Genomic DNA, 20,819 nt, shown 5'->3' with positions numbered 1-20,819 from the left:
AGGAGTAGGCCATCTGGCCCCTCGAGCCTGCTCCGCCATTCAATAAGATCATGGCTGATCTTTTCGTGGACTCAGCTCCACTTACCCGCTTGCTCACCATAACCCTTAATTCCTTTACGTTCAAAAATGTATCTATCCTTGCCTTAAAAACATTCAGTGAGGTAGCCTCAACTGCTTCACTGGGCAAGGAATTACACAGATTCACAACCCTTTGTGTGAAGAAGTTCCTCCTCAACTCGGTTTTAAAGCTGCTTCCCCTTATTTTGAGGCTATGTCCCCTAGTTCTAGTTTCACCTGCCAGTGGAATCAACTTCCCTGCTTCTATCTCATCTATTCCCTTCATAATCTTATATGTTTCTATAAGATCTCCCCTCATTCTTCTGAATTCCAATGAGTATAGCCCAAGTCTACTCAGTCTCTCTTCATAAGTCAACCCTCTCAACTCCGGAATCAACCTAGTGAATCTCCTCTGCACCCCCTCCAGTGCCAGTATATCCTTTCTCAAGTAAGGAGACCAAAACTGTACACAGTACTCCAGGTGTGGCCTCACCAGCCCCTTATACAGCTGCAACATAACCTCGCTGTTTTTAAACTCCATCCCTTTAGCAATAAAGGACAAAATTCCATTTGCCGCCTTAATTACCTGCTGCATCTGCAAACCGACTCCTTGAGATTCCTGCACAAGGACACCCAGGTCCCTCTGCACAGCAGCATGCTGCAATTTTTTGCCATTTAAATAATAGTCCATTTTGCTGTTATTCCTACCAAAATGGATGCATCAATTTACCAACATTGTACTACATCTGCCAGACCCTCGCTCACTCACTTAGACTATCTATACCTCTTTACAGACTTTCAGCATCCTCTGCACACTGTACTCTGCCACCCATCTTAGTGTCATCTGCGAATTTTGACGCACTACACTTAGTCCCCAACTCCAAATCATCTATGTAATTTGTAAACAATTGCGGTCCCAACACTGACCCCTGAGGCACAACACTAGTCACTGATCGCCAACCAGAAAAACACCCATTTACCCCCACTCTTTGCTTTCTGTTAGTTAACCAATCCTCTATCCATGCTAATACATTACCCGTAACACTGTGCACCTTTATCTTATGTAGCAGTCTTTGGTGCAGCAACTTGTCAAAAGCCGTCTGGAAATCCAGGTACACCACATCCACAGGTTCCCCATTGTCCACTGTAATGTTCTCAAAGAATTCCACCAAATTAGTCAAACATGACCTTCCCTTCATGAACCCATGCTGCGTCTTACCAATGGGACAATTTAAATCCAGATGTCTCGCTATTTCTTCCTTGATGATAGATTCAAGCATTTTCCCTACTGCAGAAGTTAAGCTAAGCGGCCTATAGTTACCTGCCTTTTGTCTACCTCCTTTTTTAAACAGTGGCGTCACATTTGCATTGCTTTTGATGCATGCTTCCCTGAGCTCTATTATGCATAATCCACTACTGTCAGTGTCTTGCAACCTTTGCTACTCCTTACCCATGGTACTTCCACCGCCTGATCACCAACTTTACTTTCTATTGTGATAATTGGATCTATTATCTACACACTGCCAATTTTCCTGTCCTTCCTGAAGATTATAAAGCCTGAAAATTTCCTTTCTTTATTTTCTACTTTTATAAAGTAGTCCTGGTGGTGAAATTCTCTCAATGTGTTTCCTTTTTGATATTGTGAAACTTAGGACTGATGGTACCGCATCCTTTCGCATCCTCTTTGTTTCTATAAATAAATCAACTGACAAACTTTTTTACGCATTGCATCACTTTGTGGCAGAGAATTGGGTACATCTGTTTCCTGCCACCACTGTTAAAAAAACAGGGTATTTGTGATCCATGGAAAGATGTTTTGGTGAAGGATTTTTGCAGAAGAATAATTGATGTGCAGTGCTGGTATTTAACCATGCTATCATTTTACATTAACATTGTTTCTCAAAGCTGTAGCACCGCAACTAGAAATGTTTAAAATAGGAATGATAAGGCTCAGTTTGCCTTGTGCATTCAGTGTGATATTAAGAATGTGCCAAGTGCCTGTCAAGCTTGCCCAGGTTAGAGGAAAAATAGATAAAAACAAAAAAAAAATGTTCTGAGGATATGGGGAGATATAATTGCCTATTCTCTATTAATGCAAGATTTTTATTTTTTTCCACTCTTCCTAACTGCCTCACACCCAAGATACAAAGTGAAGGTTTTCCTAACAACTAGTGTACTTACCAAGTTCTTGATCAAATGATTAGTGTTTCTAAAGCCTCAGTGGGTCTATCTTATGAGGAATGATTGCTATTGTTTACCTATCTTTTATGCATTATTTTGACTATTTTCAAATATTGTAGTATTAAGTTTCCTGGAACAAAATAACATCCTCATAGAATATATCTCAATGCTGCTCACCAATTGGAAAGCCCTGCATTGCATCTTACAGGGAAGAAACATAAAAGTGGACTGTAAAAGCTTCTATAAGTATGTAAAAAGAAAAAGATTAATGAAGATTAATTCCTTGGGGTTAAAGGGATCAAGGGATATGGCGGGATGGGGGGGGATCAGGATATTGAATTCGATAAGTCATGATCAAAATGAATGGAAGAGCAGGCTTGAAGGGCCGAATGGCCTACTCCTTTCTATGCAGATAAATCAGTCCGAAACAGGAAAATTTATAATAGCTTCTGAAGAAGACGCAAATAACATCCCAGAAATACTAGGGAACTAAGGGTCTAAGTAAGAAGGAGGAATTGATGGAAATTAGTGACACTAAAAAAATAGTGCTGAAGGATTAAAGGGACTGAAAGTTGCTAAATCCCCAGGGCCTGATAATCGACATCCCAGGGTGCTAAAGGAGGCGGCCATGGAAATAGTAGATGCGTTGGTTGTCATCTTTCAAAATTCTATAGATTCTGGAACTAACCTGACAAATTGGAGGGACGAGAAAGCAGGCAATTACAGAGCAGTTAGCAAGAGGACTTGAATACACAAGCGTGGATGTCTTACCGTGGTTGTACAGAGCTTTGTTGGGACCACACGTGGGCTGCGATTCTTCCATCCCGCTGTGCTAATCTTTTAGTGCAATGGGCTGGGAGATTCGCACGTCGACTGATTCAGGGGATCGGCATGCGCGTTTGCACCCCACTAGCATCTCCGAGCGCCAGATTTCTGGCAGCGTCCGATATGCACCAGAAATCAGCAAGGAGGTGCAAAGACAATTTAAATAGTCATTTGCGTATAATTTAAATGTGATTAGCGGGCCCAGGACTGAAATCTCTTCTCCCCCCCCCCCCCCCCCCCCCCCCCACACACACACACACACACACACACACACACACCTCCACCAGAGTAGTTCACTCTAGCGGGGATTACAGTAGCTCCCCACTAATGGGGAACTAGCAGTTCGACCCCACTGGAGTGAAGGGGGGGCAATCGGGAGCCCCCGGGCATTGGCACCCTGAAGGTGCCATATTGTGTGCCCTGGCACTGTGCAGGGGGCATATTGGGGAATGGGGCCTAGGGAAGGGGCAGTGAGCTTGTGTTGTGGGAGTCGCGGGGCTGGCCAGCAATCCGGAGGTTGTTAGTGTGGGGCCACTATGCATGTGCCAATCTTGGCACTGACGGATCAGTGCATGCACAGTAATCCTCTCAGCACGCTGATTTCAACCTCTCCATAGGCCCCGCCCCTAATGATATTCACACTGGTGGTCTCTGCAGTGTACAGCGAGGGAGATTCTTCCCTGAATTCCCACTGGAAAAAAAACTAGCGTGAATTACTCCAATTTTCACCCAAATTCAACACTTAGAATTTTTGGGGGAGAATTCTGCCCGTGGAGTTTAGTGTATCATTTTAGTCTCCTCACCTAAGAAATGTAATACTTGCCATAGAAGGAGTGCAGCAAAGATTCACCACACTGCTATCCTGGGATGGCAGGATCATCATAAGAGAGATAGGATTGAATAGGCCTTTATTCATTGGAGTTTGGAAGAATAACAGAGGATCTCATTGAAACGTATTAAAGTTTGGTAGAGCTGGACAAGTTGGATGCAGGGATGATGTTTCCTCTGGAGGGGGGTCTAGAACAAGGAAATGAGAGAGCACTTAAACAACTGCTCAAGGTACAAAGTACAAGTCTCAAGGTACTCTAAAGGAGTCAAGAGATATGAGGAGAGTTTGGGATCATGGCGAGAAGATAGAAGATCAACCATGATCATATTGAATAGCAGAGCAGGCTTGAAGGGCCAAGTGGCCTACTCCTATTTTCTACGTTTCTACTATCAGTGGCTACAGGACGAGGCCCTTAAGTTGGTGTTAATGTCCCATTTAAGGACGTCAATTAATAATGGGACGAGCGGGCCATCTTCGGGCCTTTCCACTATGGACTTAAGTGGGGTGAAGGTGAGATGGGGCCGGGTCTTCATCCATTACCCGTCCAACTGCTTAAATGCCCTCCTGCACCAAACTTGCCATGAGGAGGAGAACTAAATTCTGTCCAACCTTTTCATTCAGTCCTTTTTAATATTCACTTTTTGGAGAAGGTAAATTGTTGCGAGAAAATGGAGATTCTTCCCTAGCTGTCCCCAACTCGACCTGTACAAAGATATAATGTACATTTTAATCACATCTACTCATTCTGGAAAAATTCACAGTGCTCCCATTTGAAGGATGGGCATTTTCAATTGCACACTTGTCAAAGTTTACATCTTTGTCTTGAGCACCCCTCAATCTGATTCACCTATCGAATCTATAAAACTGCTGCATGGTGTAATTCCCACCAGTTTTGACACTGTTTTAACATAACATCAAGGTGATTTTCATATATTAGCCCAGGCATCTGATTTTGCTCCACCTCTACAGGATCTCCTGCTCCTTAACTTATGCTAATTTGTTATCTGCATTCGTATTAATTTTGTATCCACATGCACGCGCACATGCGCACCATACATACATTGGTGTGCACCAGTGTTTTTTATTTGTTTTTCCTGTATTACGGTTGCAGTATGAATGTAAGTTGCTTTATTTGTGTGACAGTCTTGCAGGTGTCAGCAAGCTATTTGACCTGGAGTTGCATCATCACTCAACCTGATCCTGTTCTCAACTGATGCATGCTTCCAGCAGAAGTCATTAGAATAGGTATTAGGATAGGAGCCTGTTAGGGCTTTTTTTTTCAGCTTCTATTGTAGCACCCCTACTGTTGCCATGTCCATTATCATCTAGTTCATAGATCCATGGACTGAAATTCAGAAATTCTTGATCAGTAGAGCACAAATACTCATTAACTGTTTGAGCCATCAGTTAGCCCTCTCATGTACACTTTCAAAATGAGGTTTCCAAATTATACCAAATAACTCTAATAAAGCATTCTGTAAAAAATATTATTTTTAAGTGCAACACTCCAACTGCAATCATCAGAAATTTGTGCTGCCAGTGGCAGATGGCCGACTGTTATTTCACGCCTTGTGGTTTGGGCTTTTGACCCAATTACTTTATAAATATCAGATCATATGCAGACTTGTCATTACAGCTAAATGAATTTACTGTGTAATATTAACCTGCATGAGCATTGATTCAAACTGCTGCATAATTCAATACTGCTAAATTGTGACATAATACATATAGTTTGTTTAATCTCTTTTAAATTGAAAGTCAAGTTCAATGCACCAAAACCAATGGATGGACTGCATAGATAAGAAAATATTTTCCTCCATAGTTTACTCGGATATTTTCACCACATTCTATTGATCTGACATTCGATTTAAAAATGTAAGGTAGTAAATATTTGATGTTTCTTTTTTTTTTTCTCTGTTAGTCCTGCAAAACTCTCAGTCATAGCTTTCACCTGAAATAACTGCATCATCCACATGAAAGATTCCTGTACAACAGTCCTAGGCAAATCTTGTTGAGTAAAGAATTGGCTGAAAGACAGGAAGCAGTTAGAAACATTATGTTAAGGCTGGTGCTTTCTATATAAAGTGACCTCAGGATCTGTGCTTTTTTCTGAGTTTATGCTCCTGATTGATCTGGATAGTCAGATTCACAGCTGATTCCCAACTTCAGTGGGGTCTGATGAAATGCTCAAAGATTTGCAAAAGGGCCTCGACAATACTTATAATGGGTAGAACTATGGCAGATTAAATTCAGCATAGGTAAGTACAAGGTACTTGAGTACCTATTGTTGAGTACAATATTGTACATTGGAATGGGAAAATGGAGGATCTAATGAGTGAATTAAGTTGAGCCAAAAAGGAAAAGGCTGAAAGAGATCCGAGAGTGATCGATCGATTCTACACTGGCTATATCCAATTATTGTAGAACTGCAACTTTGATTTGATTTATTATTGTCATATGTATGAGTATATAGTGAAAAGTATTGTTTCTTGCGCACTATACAGACAAAGCAGACCGTACATAGAGAAGGAAAGGAGAGAGTGCAAAATGTAGTGTTACAGTCATAGCTAGGGTGTAGAGAAAGATTAACTTAATATAAGGTAGGTCCATTCAAAAGTCTGATGGCAGCTGGGAAGAAGCTTTTCTTGAGTCTGTTGGTATGTGGCCTCAGACTTTTGTATCTTTTACCCAACGGAAGAAGGTGGAAGAGAGTATGTCTAGGGTGCATGGAATCCTTGATTATGCTGGTTGCTTTTCCAAGGCAGCGGGAGTGCGGACAGTCAATGGAGGGGAGGCTGGTTTGTGTGATGGATTGGGCTTAGTTCACAACCCTTTGTATCTTCTTGCGGTCTTGGGCAGAGCAGAAGCCATTCTAAGTTGTGATACAACCAGAAAGGGTGCTTTCTATAGTGCATTGTAAAAGTTGATGAGAGTCGTAGCAGACAAGCTGAATGTCCTTAGCCTCCTGAGAAAGTAGAGGTGTTGGTGGGCTTTCTTAACTATGGCGTCCGTATGGAGGGATCAGGACAGATTGTTGGTGATCTGGACACCTAGAAACTTGAAGCTCTTGACCATTTCCATTTCAAACCCGTTGATGTAGACAGGTGCATGTCCTCCACTACACTTCCTGAAGCCGATGACAATCTCCTTCGTTTACTGACATTGAGGTTGAGATTATTGTCATCACACCATTTTGCCAGGCTCTCTCTCTCTCTCTTTCCTGTACTCCATCTCATCATTGTTTGAATTTCGACCCACGACGGTGGTGTTATTAGCAAATCTGAAAATCGAATTGGAGTGGAATTTGGTGACACAGTCATAGGTGTGTAAGGAGTATAGTAAGGGGCTTTGGACACAGCCTTGTGGGGCACCGGTGTTGAGGATAATTGTGGAGGAGATGTAGTTGCCTGTCCTTACTGATTGCGGTCTATGGGTTAGGATGTTCAGTTATAGTCACTTTGACACTAGGAAACATCCAAGCTCAAACAGGGTGTTACAACAGTTGAGCAAAGAGGAAAGGCTTGAAAATCCTGGACTCTTAAACCATGAGAAGAAGGCAAGACAAAAAATGTAATTGAAGTGGTTAATTCTTAGCAACACGTCAAGTTGAACTTTAATGTTAGGATCAAGTGACAGACGGATGTCAGGAAATGCTGCTTCATGGAAAGAGTGACTAATACCTGTAATGCACTGAGGAGCAGTTGAAGAATTCTGGAGTCATACAGGAGGCAGTTGGATATTGTGATTGTGATACCAGCACAATGTGGCAGGATAAGCTAGACAAATCAATTGGTGTTCTTCAGCTTGGGTTTTCTTTTACAAGCTGTTGTTCTGGATGTGGTTTTTACCTCCTCCACTTAAGATGAGCAGAGTGAATGTTTTCACCCCTTTAAGGCTGTTTGTCTGTAAACAACATATTTTGTTTTTTAAAAAATGGATGGATTTCAAAAACCTTGGTACACCGATAACGTAGGACCCAAGAAAGAACTGATTGGCTTTTGGCAAATCTCTGAATCCCAATCCTAGACTTTTTAAAGAAACCGCTCACACCTCCTGATAGAGCAATTTGATTTTTTAGGATGTTGTGGGTTGTTTTATTTAGAAAGACGTTGATTGTTTTAAAATGTTGTGGACTGTCTCAGCAGCTGTGGTGAAATTTGTCATGGCTGTCAAAATGTGAGAAGAATTTTTGAGAGCAGGTTGTTGGATGCGGAATGACCTCTTAGAAGCTCATAATAAAAAATATGTTTTTTCAACTCTCTAGTTAGAGAACATCAACCAGGCAGGGAAAAGCCTCAAGGTAAGGCTGTGTAATTGGAATAACATTGAAGTGACACAGTATGACAGAAGTCAACACTCTTCTGAGTAACCCTTTTCCAGCCTGTTTGATCTGTTTCTGGATAAAGATTTCAGTAAGTGTACCTGCAGTAGTTCCTAAATTTACTGCAAATTATGACACAGATGAAAAATGATTTTCTAATAGTGCCATTATAATGTAGCAATTGCTCCCCCTTGAGGAAATGAAAGTCATTTCTCTGAAGACTTAAAAATACTTGAAACATCGTAAATTTATATAGTTATTAATATTGATTCCAATGTTTCAGACACAGCTTAAAAACTCTTCACTTTAATGAAGGTCAAGTGGCAATTAATTGAATAAACAATTAAAAACTGCAAAATCGGCAAAATAAGAACATAGAGTAAGAGCAGGTGTAGGTCATATGGCCATTCAAGTCTACTCTGCCACTCAGCAAGATAGTTTATCTTTGATCTCAACTCCACTTTTTTGACCAATCCAATGCCCTTTGACTTCCCCTGGTATCCAAGAAGTTTTACTGGTAATGTTCAAAACCATTTATAAGTAAATAAAGATTAGCAGGTGTAATGAAAAAAACACAGGAGAAAGGTTTTATGTGGAAAAATCAAGTAAATGGTACATTACATCAGATCGAAAATATTTTACATAACTCCTTGCTTTAAATATCAGAAAACATAATTGTTTTTATTTGTTTCTTCACCACCATCCCCAGAATGCAAGTGCAGTTCAAAATAGCTAGTCATCAATAGAAAAGCTCCTCCAAATGTAAATGATATATTGTTGTTCCCTTTACATTTGGTATTCTTGCAAATTGTCCTGATGAGTGCAAGATGAATAACTTCGACAATGTGTCTTTTTTAGCACTACTCAAGTTCTGTACTACCAAACAACTTTTTTGAATGCTATTGGGCAACATTCTCCAACCCAAAATATGAATTGTTAGGCATTTTGAGCCTTCAAGTTTGCTATTTTCTGTCTGGAAGCTTTTGTTGCATAATTCTTGAGTTGGACTACCATTTTTTTAATGCAGCATCTGAAAGCCCTCGCTTTCCCTTCATAACTACAGCTCTTGTCCTTTTGAGCAACTTGGTTGAAGTCTAAATGGGGAAGTGCCAAGTAATGTAGCTCTGTTATCCATTTTTAGTTGTATTTTGAAGGAAAACCTTTTTTGTTTAAAAGAAAAAGCTAATTTGCATCAATTAAAATATTCACCCTGTTCTTGTGGGTTTACTTCTAGAAGAAAATGAAGTAGTGAAACTGAAGGGACCAGCAGATGTGAAATTAGAAGATGTGAAATCAGGACTCCTACTCTCTCCAGACACTGTTGGGGAGATGGCAAACCCATGTGTCCACGATGATGCTCCAGATCCTAAATCAGTGCTGAATGCAGAGGACCATGAAGACGAACAGAAAGGAAAGATTCAAAGCATACATCTACCTGATATTAATGGTGAAATAGGTATGGCTTGCAATAATTGTTTTCATAAGCATTCTGAAACCATGACTTAAAAGGTTACATGGAATAATGAATAATAATTACAAAGCCATATTCATTTTCTTAATCATGCAGTTTGTTCTTGCACTTTGGTGTTTACTCACCATGCAACTGACAGAGGAAGAGAAAATTTTATGCTTTTGATCTACTTTTGTATTTGCATAAAATTTGTTGACTTTTACAATGAATAATTGCAAAAAATGATGATTAACCTATTTTGGAAAAAGAAAATTTTTTTTTTTCATGTACAATACAACCTCACTCATGGCTAAAATTCTGGAAAAATCCAAGATACATCCACCATCTTTATCTCTTTCCTTTTAAGTAATGCATAATTCCATAGAAATGGAGATTGGATCAACAGGATTTACACATAGAAGTTCTTCACTTATTCCTACATCTCCTCTCATTCTTGTAAACTCCAATGAGTATAGGCCTAAACTGCTCAGTTTAGTGAATCTTCTCTGAACCACCTCTAATGCATTTGCGTCCTTCTTCAAGTAAGGGGGCCAAAACCGCGCAGTAGTCCAGATATGGTCTCACCAATGCCATATACTGTTGCAACACCACTTCCCTATTTTTGTACTCTATTCCATGAGCAAGGAAAACCATAATTCCATTTGCTTTCCTTATTACCTGCTGTACCTGCATACTAACCTTCTGCGGTTTATGCTCAAGGACTTCCAGATTCCTCTGCACCTGAAGCATTTTTAAGTTTCTGTCCATTTCGATAAATTGCCTTTTTATTCCTCCAACCAAAATGGATAACCTCACACTATCCATGTTAAATTCCATCTGTCAAATTTTGGCCCATTCATCTAACCTATCCATATCCATTTATAGATTTCTTATTTCCTGCAAATCTTTGGACCAAGGGAGGAAATTGGAGCACCCGGAGGAAACCCATTTGGAGAGTTAGTTCAGACGTGATGGACCAAATTGCCTCCTGCACTTTAAACATTGTGTGATTCTTTGATTAGTGTGGCCTAACCAGTGTGCTTCTTGATTTACTTTCTTCCTACACTTTTCAACCCTGATAGAGTCTTATAGTGAGGGTTTAACTCTTCACTTGAATTTTAAATGAAACATCTGCAGAGATTAAAAATGTGCAGAGACGAGCAATACCAGTGTTACATGTATTCAGCACATTACAAGTAATTCAGACTGTGAGGTATATTGTGACTCAATGGGACAGCTGGGACTTGAAGAGTAAGAAGTCTCACAACATCAGGTTAAAGTCCAACTTTTGATGAAGTCACTCACCTGATGAAGGAGCAGCGCTCCGAAAGCTTGTGCTACCAAATAAACCTGTTGGACTTTAACCTAGTGTTGTGAGACTTCTTACTGTGCCTACCCCAGTCCAACGCCAACATCTCCACATCAGGACTTGAAGAGGTAAATGCTGATATGGAAAATAGCACTCAACAATCCCTGTGATTATCAAAATCAAATAAATGTATGTTGCATGTTCTTGAAATTGATATTTGTTTAATAAACTTGATAGACTAATGAAAAGCCAACTTTAAAATTTAAGTTGCACTCATTTGGTTAATATAATCAATTTTTAAATTTCGAAGAGAATAACCAAGTTATTTTTAAGAGATCGGTTTCCTCTTTTTTTTTTAGAATTAACCCTGTAGTTTGCATTAATAGTTTTAAATTCCTCACATTTTGTGTGAAACATTGCTCTGGTGGGCGGCATGGTAGCACAGTGGTTAGCACTGCTGCTTCACAGCTCCAGGGACCTGGGTTCGATTCCCAGCTTGGGTCACTCTGTGTGGAGTTTGCACATTCTCCTCGTGTCTGCGTGGGTTTCCTCCAGGTGCTCCGGTTTCCTCCCACAGTCCAAAGATGTGCGGGTTAGGTCGATTGGCCATGCTAAAGTTGCCCCTTAGTGTCCTGAGATGCGTAGGTTAGAGGGATTAGTGGGTAAATGTTTAGGAATATGGTGGTAGGGCCGGGGTGGGAGTGTGGTCGGTGCAGACTTGATGGGCTCAATGGCCTCTTTCTGCACTGTAGGGATTCTATGATTCTATGAGTATGTCATCAAGTTTCTGGCTCCATGCATTGGTTACCTCAGTTCTTAATGTGCTCTCAACATTTTATTTTGTTACTGCTTATCACTTGTTTTATTCATCCTTATATTTGTACAGATGGGCTGGAAAATCAAGTCAGTGAGCTTTCAGGAATTCAGCACATTACAAGTGATTCAGACAGTGAAGTATATTGTGACTCAATGGAACAGCTGGGACTTGAAGAGGTAAATGCTTATATGGAGAATAGTGCTCAACAATCCTTGTGATTATCAAAATCAAATAAATGTCGTGCAAGGAACAAATGCAACAACAAGTATTGGTGTGTTCTTTCCATCAGCCAATGTAGTTTTAAAAATCCTGAACGTTACTCTGTGAACCAATGGCATTGTAGTGGTCTGCTTAGAAAGAAGGCTTAAGGTATCGGTAATTAACCATAGTCCATGTAGACATCTCTCTCCATTAGAGAGAGAGACAATTGTTTATAAGTAACTTAAGGGACACCACTTCACAAGCATGGGACATGACCAGGAACTCCATGAACTATCACAGCTGGTATGGGGATTGAACCCATGCCACTGGCATCATACCGTATCATAATCTAGCCAAATGAGCTAATCTATCCCCAAAAGAGTAAAGCAGTAGGCCTGCAGAATGTGTTATATATCTATATTTCATAGCCAGACATTTTGAAGTTAAAGGAGATAATGTGACATTATCTGCTTTAGATCAGTGTTTATTTTCTATTGGGGTGGACAGATTTCTAGACTTACTTAAATGCTCATTTATTTTGACTTAATTTCAAAATCAAATCAACTTGTTACACCCATACCCAGACTTCATTTTATTTTATCTACTCTGAACTTTCCTTGTCACTCTTTTTTGAAGGTCAGCTGATCAGTGTTGGACAAGTTTTCCTTATCTTTCCAGATACATTTCAAGGCTTTAACCTGCACATTGGTCACCTAGTTACATAGTTTAACGTCACCAGGAACTTTTGAATTATGAAATGCATGTCGTCTTATAATTTTTTAACACAACAAACAGCAAAGGTTCCACAACAGATTTGTGCAGAAATCCAATGCTCTTCTTTGTTCCTGACCTGTATATATGCTTTATTTATACCCAATAAAGGCCCTCAGTTAGATGAATGTTAAAATGATTGATAGAAAACAATGTTATAATTAATTCAACTCTTATTTTTACATCTTATCTATCTTGATCTCTTGTTCCATTTCTATTTGTTATCCCTTGTTACCACTATCTATTTGTACCTGTTTTGATTGCTATCTCACTGTCTATCAGCAAGAATTATTTGGGTGATGTGGATAGTTTGGTAGGGTCAAGACCAGCCCAGACTGATGGGATGGAAGCCAGTTGTCTCTGCCAACCATAAGGACGTGAGTTAAGTTTCAAGCAGCCTCAACTTGATTCCCAACTACCATTAAATTTGCAGCTTTTTTCTCTCCTATTCAAGTGATACTCCTGGAGTTTATGATCACAAATTGCTCATCCTTAACAAAAGGATCTGAAACAAAAAAAATGAGACCATTGCCCTAAATGCTCCTGGAATTGCCATGAAAGTATTTTCAAACCAAGTCAAGGGAGCTGGTAGAAAGTGAAAGTATTTCAGTGACCTGCACTCACCTGTCCCAGAGCAGGAAAATTCCACAAATTAGCACAGATGTGATATGGGGCATTTCCATTCAGAAAATGCTTCTAAATTTCCCATCTCCGTTTTGAATGTAAAAAGCCAAAAGGATAGTTTTGTTAAAATCCTCTGTTTGTGTTTTTTTAAATTGTTGTTTTGGACTTTGTCTTTCCTTCAATGCGAATGATTTGTCGTAATTATTTTATGTGGTACTTTGAGATTAGTTTCTCATGGAGATATCATGTAGTCAGAAATTTGAGAAACTAAAGTATAGTAAATGGCTTTGTTGATATGGCAGCAATTCTCTTTGTTGCTAACCTAGGATCATCTTTCACCTCTGCTATTACTGCCTAACCCAGGCTTGTCCAATCTACGGCCTGCAGGCCACTATGCAGCCTGTGAGGCCTTTCTATCTGGCCTCTGGACCTGTGTTCAAAATGCTGGAAAGTAAATTTGAAGATTCTTTGGGTTTCTGCTCCTCCAATCACAGATGTTTTCTGTTGATAGGATCACTAATAAGCCAATCAGCAGTAAAAGTTGGAGACAAACCGTCTCTAATTGGAAGAGCAACTTCCTTCAGTTTGAGGCCTGAAAAACAGCACAAAAATAATGGTGAATCTGTTGGGGGTGGGTGGAGAGGAGGAGGGAGGGAGTTCTCTGGGTGCATTGAGTGACTACCTAGCCGGGGGTGGGGAGGGTGACAGCCGAGTAGGTGAGAGAGTGACTAATGAGCAGGGGCCAGAGAGTGACTCCCGAGCAGCAGCAAAGAGTGACTACCTAGCCGGGGCGGGTGGGAATGAGGAGAGGATGACAACTGAGCAGAGGAGAGCGCGACTACTGAGCGTGGAGAGGGTGACTACTGATCTTGGGGGGGGGGGGGTGGCGTGGGGTGAGGAACGCTGCTGCTGCTGAAGTGGTGAGGGGAAAAATGGGGACGTGAAAGAGGCTGCTGGTGGAGGAGGGCAAGAAAGAGGCTACTAGTGTGGGAATGAGGGTGGCTGCAGATGGGGTGAGTGAATGAGAGCACTCTGAGCTGGTAGTGAGTCAGACAAACCCAATTTGACCCTCACTCAAATGTTCTTCATTAATTGCTTATTTTTAACATTTCCAATGTATTACTCTGACATTGCTTTTAACTGTTTCTTTTCCTCATACCTCAACACTTTAGGGAAATTCATGTTTAATATTGGACCAAACCTTATCCTTCTGAAATTTACTTATGTTTTTGAGTGAGAAAAATATTGAAATGTACTTCCTTGCACGAAAAGGTGGGACAAGCCTGGCCTAACCAAACTTATCTTCCATTACCACCTGTACCAGAAACTTCTTCACTGTGTGCATGTTCAGAAATTACTCTTAATGGTCATAAATGAAACAAAAGCCTATTATATTAGTCTGAACAAGTAACGTGAATTTACTAATCAAATGAAACTTTAAAGTTTTTTTTTCTTGGGTTACAGCATTTTTATTTAAATATGCTCAAACGTGAATAGTGCATAAGTAATCATTTGATCTTTTCAAGCACTGTAAACATGTTGTTTTACTTCATTTTTGTAGATTTCAGAAGCTGACTTCCGTGGCAGAGAGAATTTTAACAGTTCTCCGATAATCTCAGAATTTGGTCATGGTCAGGTATTGGAAAACATAAATAATTCCAAAACAGAGTTAGAACATTCCCTAAATTCCCTTGGGAAACCCAGAACAACTAAGTTACAGCATTTGGGAGGAGAAGGAGGTGTTACCCATGGTGGTGAAGATGCAAAGTCAGGTGGAAGTGGCCCTCACAAAGAGAAGATAACCAGCAAAAGAACGGATTTTCATGTGCCCAGGAGAGGGCGAGGTATGTTTTGGATTGAAAGAGGATCTTCACTTGAATTATTGTCCCACAAAAATGTCCCAAGGACTTGTTTTTGTGATCAATTTTGTTGTTTGTAGGTTGTGGCTTATTTTCTTTCCTCTTATATTTGAAGCTACACTTGTCCTGCACATTTCCCTTCTATAAAAAATTGAAGATCGCCTCCCAGGAAACACTCACTTAATCCTATAGTTGACTTCCATGTGTTGACCATGGCTGGAATTTTCTGGCCAATCATGGGATTCTCTGGTCCCGCTGCAGTAAACGGAGATTTGGCTGAGTGCCAAATTCTCCATACTCGCAGAAGCGACGGGGTGTGAACGGCTGGAAAATTCCGGCCCAAAATTAAGAGGGAGGAAAGACGTCTCACCTTTTCCCCCTCCTGTAAATAAAGTATATGGAGTTCGTAATTACAAGCATTGCTCGAACTCTTGATTAATAAGGGGATCAGGGGTTATGGGGAAAAGGCAGGAGAATGGGGATGAGAAAAACATCAGCCATGATTGAATGGCGGAGCAGAGTCGATGGGCCGACTGGCCTAATTCTGCTCCTATGTCTTATGGTCTTATGAACTTTCCAATTCTGTTTTAAATTATTTATATTCTGTGCTTGAACAGTTTTTCATGGCAGAGAATTCCACATTCTAACCATCATTTATTAAAAGATTTCTCTCTACCCACCCCTGTTAATTTTTATAATTGTCTCTCATTACAATCTTGCTGACCAGTAGAAACAATTCATCTTGCCATAATTCTTCCTCATGTTGACGACATCTATTGAGTCACTCCTTAATATTCTTGGATCTGAATGTCTTTGCCATTGAATTTTCTAGAACATCAAAATATATGTAACCATTCATCTTTCCAGACAGTTATGCGTTTGTTCTGTATTGTTGATAAATTGAGTTTTTATATTGTGTTCCTGTTTACCTTTTAGGTAATAGGATGCAGCCCTCGAGAGATGGTTTTCAGATTGCACAGCTGGGTAATGGTGGTGATGGGGAACGAAGGGGCTCGGAAAGGCTACAAAAAGGCAATGTCAATGAACAGATCACAGTAGCACTCATCAGACTCCAGGAAGATATGCAGAGTGTGTTGGAACGGCTTCATATGTTAGAAGCAGTGACTGCTTCTCAGGTGTGCGCTAATCACAAAAAAATAAGTATTTGTAGATCTCAACAAGTATGTAATTGTGTTCTTCCGATTCATGATTTATAAGTTCTTTGATCATAGAAACCCTACAGTGCAGAAGGAGGCCATTCGGCCCATCGAGTCTGCACCGACCACAGTCCCACCCAGGCCCTACCCCCACATATTTTACCCGCTAATCCCTCTCACCTACGCATCCCAGGACTCTAAGGGGCAATTTTTTTTAACCTGGCCAATCAACCTAACCCGCACATCTTTGGACTGTGGGAGGAAACCGGAGCACCCGGAGGAAACCCACGCAGACACGAGGAGAATGTGCAAACTCCACACAGACAGTGACCCGAGCCGGGAATCAAACCCGGGACCCTGGAGCTGTGAAGCAGCAGTGCTAACCACTGTGCTACCGTGCCGCCCTTTATGATATAAGATCATATGGTGCAGACCCATGGATATTAATGCATTATTGTGGTGAATCAAGGGATGGGGAGTAGATTTGTACTAGAGTGCATTCCCAGTCTTAACTAGACCATCAGTGGAAGTGCTAAGATGTTTGTGTTTCCCCATGAGGTAAGAGAAGAGACCATTTGCAATTGCTTAATATTGGCAAATACTATAGGATGAAAGGAGATATGGTTCGTCAATGCTGGAGTTTTTAAGAAGTCTCCATAAGTATATAAAAGATGAAAGAGCAATTTCAGGAGAGTCTCCTTATGAACACTAATAGTAATTGGAGTGTACTTAGTTTGAAATGGTTTTACATCAATAATTGGAATAATGGTAGCATTTGTAAAATGCTTTTCTCTTTATCCATACAACCTTGCTTACATTTAATTCAATAAGCAAAGCTATGAAATTTGTTTTCTTTCCTTCCTATCACAGACCAAGGCTGAAAATGCCCAATCGAAGTTTAAGCATGGTAAAAGTGATAAGGTAATTGTTACAGCATATTAATATAACCAATTGTAAATCATTCTGAAGAATTTAAGGAAGTAGAGTTAAGTTTTTAAACTTGCAATGTTCTATTTCCCCAGCACATATGTTTTCATAGATAATAGCTTTAATTATTATATTTTCTTTTAATAAATTTCTATTTGTATTAATTTATGTAGCCAGGCACAACACTATCATATTGCTTCTTCAACGTTTTTAAGTTTATTTTTTTAGTGTCACAAGTAGGCTTACATTAACGCCACAATGAAGTTACTATGAAAAAAGCTTATGTTGTGTATAATTTTAATTTTTGTATGTTTTATGCAATTCATATTTTTATTGCTGAAAGACAGCATTTGTTTTGTGTATGTGTGTTTTTTTTTCTCCATTCAGAGACCATCCTGGTGGCCTTTTGATGTTTCTGGCCGTACTATAGCATTTGCAATTCTTTGGCCTGTTGTCGTCCAGTTATTGGTACATGTGTATTTTCAAAGGAGGAAGAGGTAAAGTTTGAATAAGTTCTTTTGGTTTCTACTCACCAGAAATGATTGCAACCTCACTGAATTTTTCTCATTTCTGTCTCAAATTCCAGAAAACCAAATTAGGTATCCACCTGGGATTGTGAAGGCTGCAAACTCAGAAAATTAGACAGCATAGAAGTTGTGACATGATGGTTTGCGTTTGTTCATTCAGTGGTATTTTACCTTAATGTAGTCCAATTATGTGCATTTTGCTTTGATGCTACCACGAATGCACTGTATGTAACTAAATACTATGACATTAATGATACTTGAACCAAATAATTAAATTAATTTAACTCTGGATGAATTTAATAATTATCTTTAAGTTGTACTCTTATTTTTTTTAAATTTGTGACACTGTCATCTTATTGAATGTAAGTCAGTTTAGCTGCATGTGATATAGCTAAAATTGATTTTGGATGGAAAATGGGAAATTCTAAGCATTAGAAAAATATAAAATACTTAATTGATCATTTCTAGTGTTTTAGCTAGAAATCAGTCAATAAAATGTTGCACCTTACAGTTCTTTGGTCAAATTCCTCGCCAGTTGGGTATCAGTGAACCAAGGATTTCATTTTTTTCATTGAAAAACCTTTAGAAGAGCACTCAAGTCCTCCTACTATCCCGGCCAACATTCCCTCGACCAATATTACCAAAACAGATTATATGGTCATTTATTCAGTTGCTGCTTGTGGGATCTTGCTGTGCACAAATTGACTGCTGTCTTTGTCAATAAAATAGTGACTGCACTTAAAAATAAAAAAAATTGCTTGTAAAGCAATTTGGCACATATTTTTTCCTTTGTGGTTCATAATTCAAAGATTATATAATGGGAGTGTATGCGTGCTACCAAACACAAAGTAATATCCCCCCCTGAATTGTCGTAATAGAATGGAGTGCTTTGACCCATTGATCAGTTCCTTTGGATGACCCATTGGATGGATATTTTGGTCTTTGTTTTATGTAGTTTATTGTTTAGCAACAAGCCATATAGAGTGGACATAGAAGATGCTTCATCTCCAGCATTTTTGCTGGAGTATTGGCTAAAATTGAGATTATGTAACCGGACACTAATGTACTGAGATTCATCCATTCGATACAGCATTAATATGTCCTTTCTCTTGCATGTATCTTTATATATTATTGTCAACTGTGAAGTCTACTCATATCAATGCTGTTAATAGTTGTACAAATTAAACTATATAAAAGCAAGTGCAATATTTTTTCAATTGCATTGTAATAAAATTGCAAACTAAAGATGATAAATCTCACAGGTTATCTAATAGCAATTTAATACTAATTTTAAATTAAAATGAGTTATAAGATCTAGTTTATCAAAGCACATTATTACAAACATTTTTATGAATATTTAGAGTTCTGCTAAAATCTCAGGCTCCTATTCAAGAAAAAATACTGTAAGCATGAAAATAATTTGCAGAATATAGCTTTAAGCATGATAGATATGATATATTTTTATCATATGAGCCACAAATAAATCTTTTTGCTTGGGATTGTGTTTTTGTTATTTTAAAAAATGAAATTGGGAGAATAAACTACTCTTAAGTATTTTGTGTGTGTGTGTGTGGTCATGTTCTACCTATAAATCCTGTCTAGAGTACCTTTTGAGAATTTCTAAGCATGTTCTAGTTGTAGAAATTCTCAGTTTCTAACATATACAGATATAGCTAATTTGAATATTTAGTGGGATGAATGTTTGATTTCTTGATCATCATGTCATCACGTGAAAAAACATTAGAAAATAAAGTAAATAGGCTATTTGGGCTTAGCTGAATTAATTCACATCCCCCTCAGGCCATTTTGAAGCTGAATGTTACTCTGATCGGGTCGAGTACTGTGAACAGTTCCAGTTGCAGTGACATAAACCTGTCATTTAAAACCTTAAATTAAGGGGACAGTAGCATAATGGTAATGCTACACGACTACATGGAAAATAGGAGCAGGACATTCGGCCCTTTGAACCTGCACTACCATTTAACAACATGATGATCCTCTCTCAACACCATATTCCTGACATTGTTCCCTATACCTTTTGACACCTTTAGAATGTAGAAATCTTATCCATTTTCTTAAATATATTCAATGACTTGGCCTCCACAGCTTTCTGCGGTAGATTACTACAGATTCACCACCTGAGAGTGAAGAGGTTTCTCCTCAAAGTCCAAAATGGCCTACCCCTTATCTTGTGACTGTGATCACTTGTTCTAGACTCTCCAGGCAGAGGAAACAATATCCCTGCATCCAATCTATTCAACTGTATCAACATTTTGTGTTTCAATTAGATCCTCTCTCATCTAAATTCCAGTGAATGCAGGCCCAATCTCACCTTATACAACAAGCCTGCCATCCCAGGAATCAGTCTGGTGAACCTCTGCTGCACTCCCTCTATGGCAAGTATATCCTTCTTGGGAGACCAAAACTGCACATGAAACTCCACATGTGGTTTTATCAGGGCCCTGTACAACTTCAGTAGGGCATCCTTGTTCTTGTACTCGAGTCAACTTGCAATGAAGACCAACATACCATTTGTAATTACATAGGATATTATGTAGGATAGAAATCACCCAGCAACAGGTCATTCAACCCAACAATCCATGTTAGTGTTTATGCTCCACTTGGGTCTCATCTAAATTACTATTGCAACCATCTTTCCTTCTCCTTCATATCTATACTGTTCACTTCAATCACTCATTGTGGTACAGAGTTCCACACTCTTGGCTCTTTTCACAAAGGTACTTTCTGAATTCAGTATTGGATTTCTCGATGGCTTCTAGTTCTGCTCTTCCCCACAAGCAGAAAGCACAATATCAAAACATTCATAATTTTAAAGACCTCTATTAGGCCTTTAAGAGTTTATATTCTTTCATGGGATGTGGGCATCACTGACTGGTTGTGCCAGCATTTATTGCCTGGAAATGGGCCTTGTCAGAGGGCATTTACACACTTGCTGTGGATCTG

The 20,819-nt window shown here is 39.4% G+C and overlaps 1 protein-coding gene across 5 annotated transcripts in view; it reads left to right on the top strand.

Annotated features, from left to right (window-relative positions):
• acbd5a (acyl-CoA binding domain containing 5a) overlaps window positions 1-19,410 on the top strand; it is a 98,501-nt gene extending 79,091 nt beyond the window's left edge. For all 5 annotated transcript variants that reach the window (XM_078233885.1, XM_078233904.1, XM_078233912.1 and 2 more), the window contains 7 exons: window positions 9,448-9,669; window positions 11,859-11,965; window positions 14,947-15,229; window positions 16,181-16,380; window positions 17,272-17,322; window positions 17,716-17,825; window positions 17,915-19,410. In XM_078233885.1, the coding sequence (XP_078090011.1) occupies window positions 9,448-9,669; window positions 11,859-11,965; window positions 14,947-15,229; window positions 16,181-16,380; window positions 17,272-17,322; window positions 17,716-17,825; window positions 17,915-17,927 (986 nt within the window). In that variant the 3' untranslated portion in view covers window positions 17,928-19,410. The remainder of the gene's footprint in view (window positions 1-9,447; window positions 9,670-11,858; window positions 11,966-14,946; window positions 15,230-16,180; window positions 16,381-17,271; window positions 17,323-17,715; window positions 17,826-17,914) is intronic.
• Window positions 19,411-20,819: the final 1,409 nt, after the last annotated feature.

Source organism: Mustelus asterias, chromosome 2 (assembly GCF_964213995.1).
Source record: "Mustelus asterias chromosome 2, sMusAst1.hap1.1, whole genome shotgun sequence".
NCBI lineage: Eukaryota > Metazoa > Chordata > Chondrichthyes > Carcharhiniformes > Triakidae > Mustelus > Mustelus asterias.
This window is presented reverse-complemented; position numbering and strand designations above follow the sequence as displayed.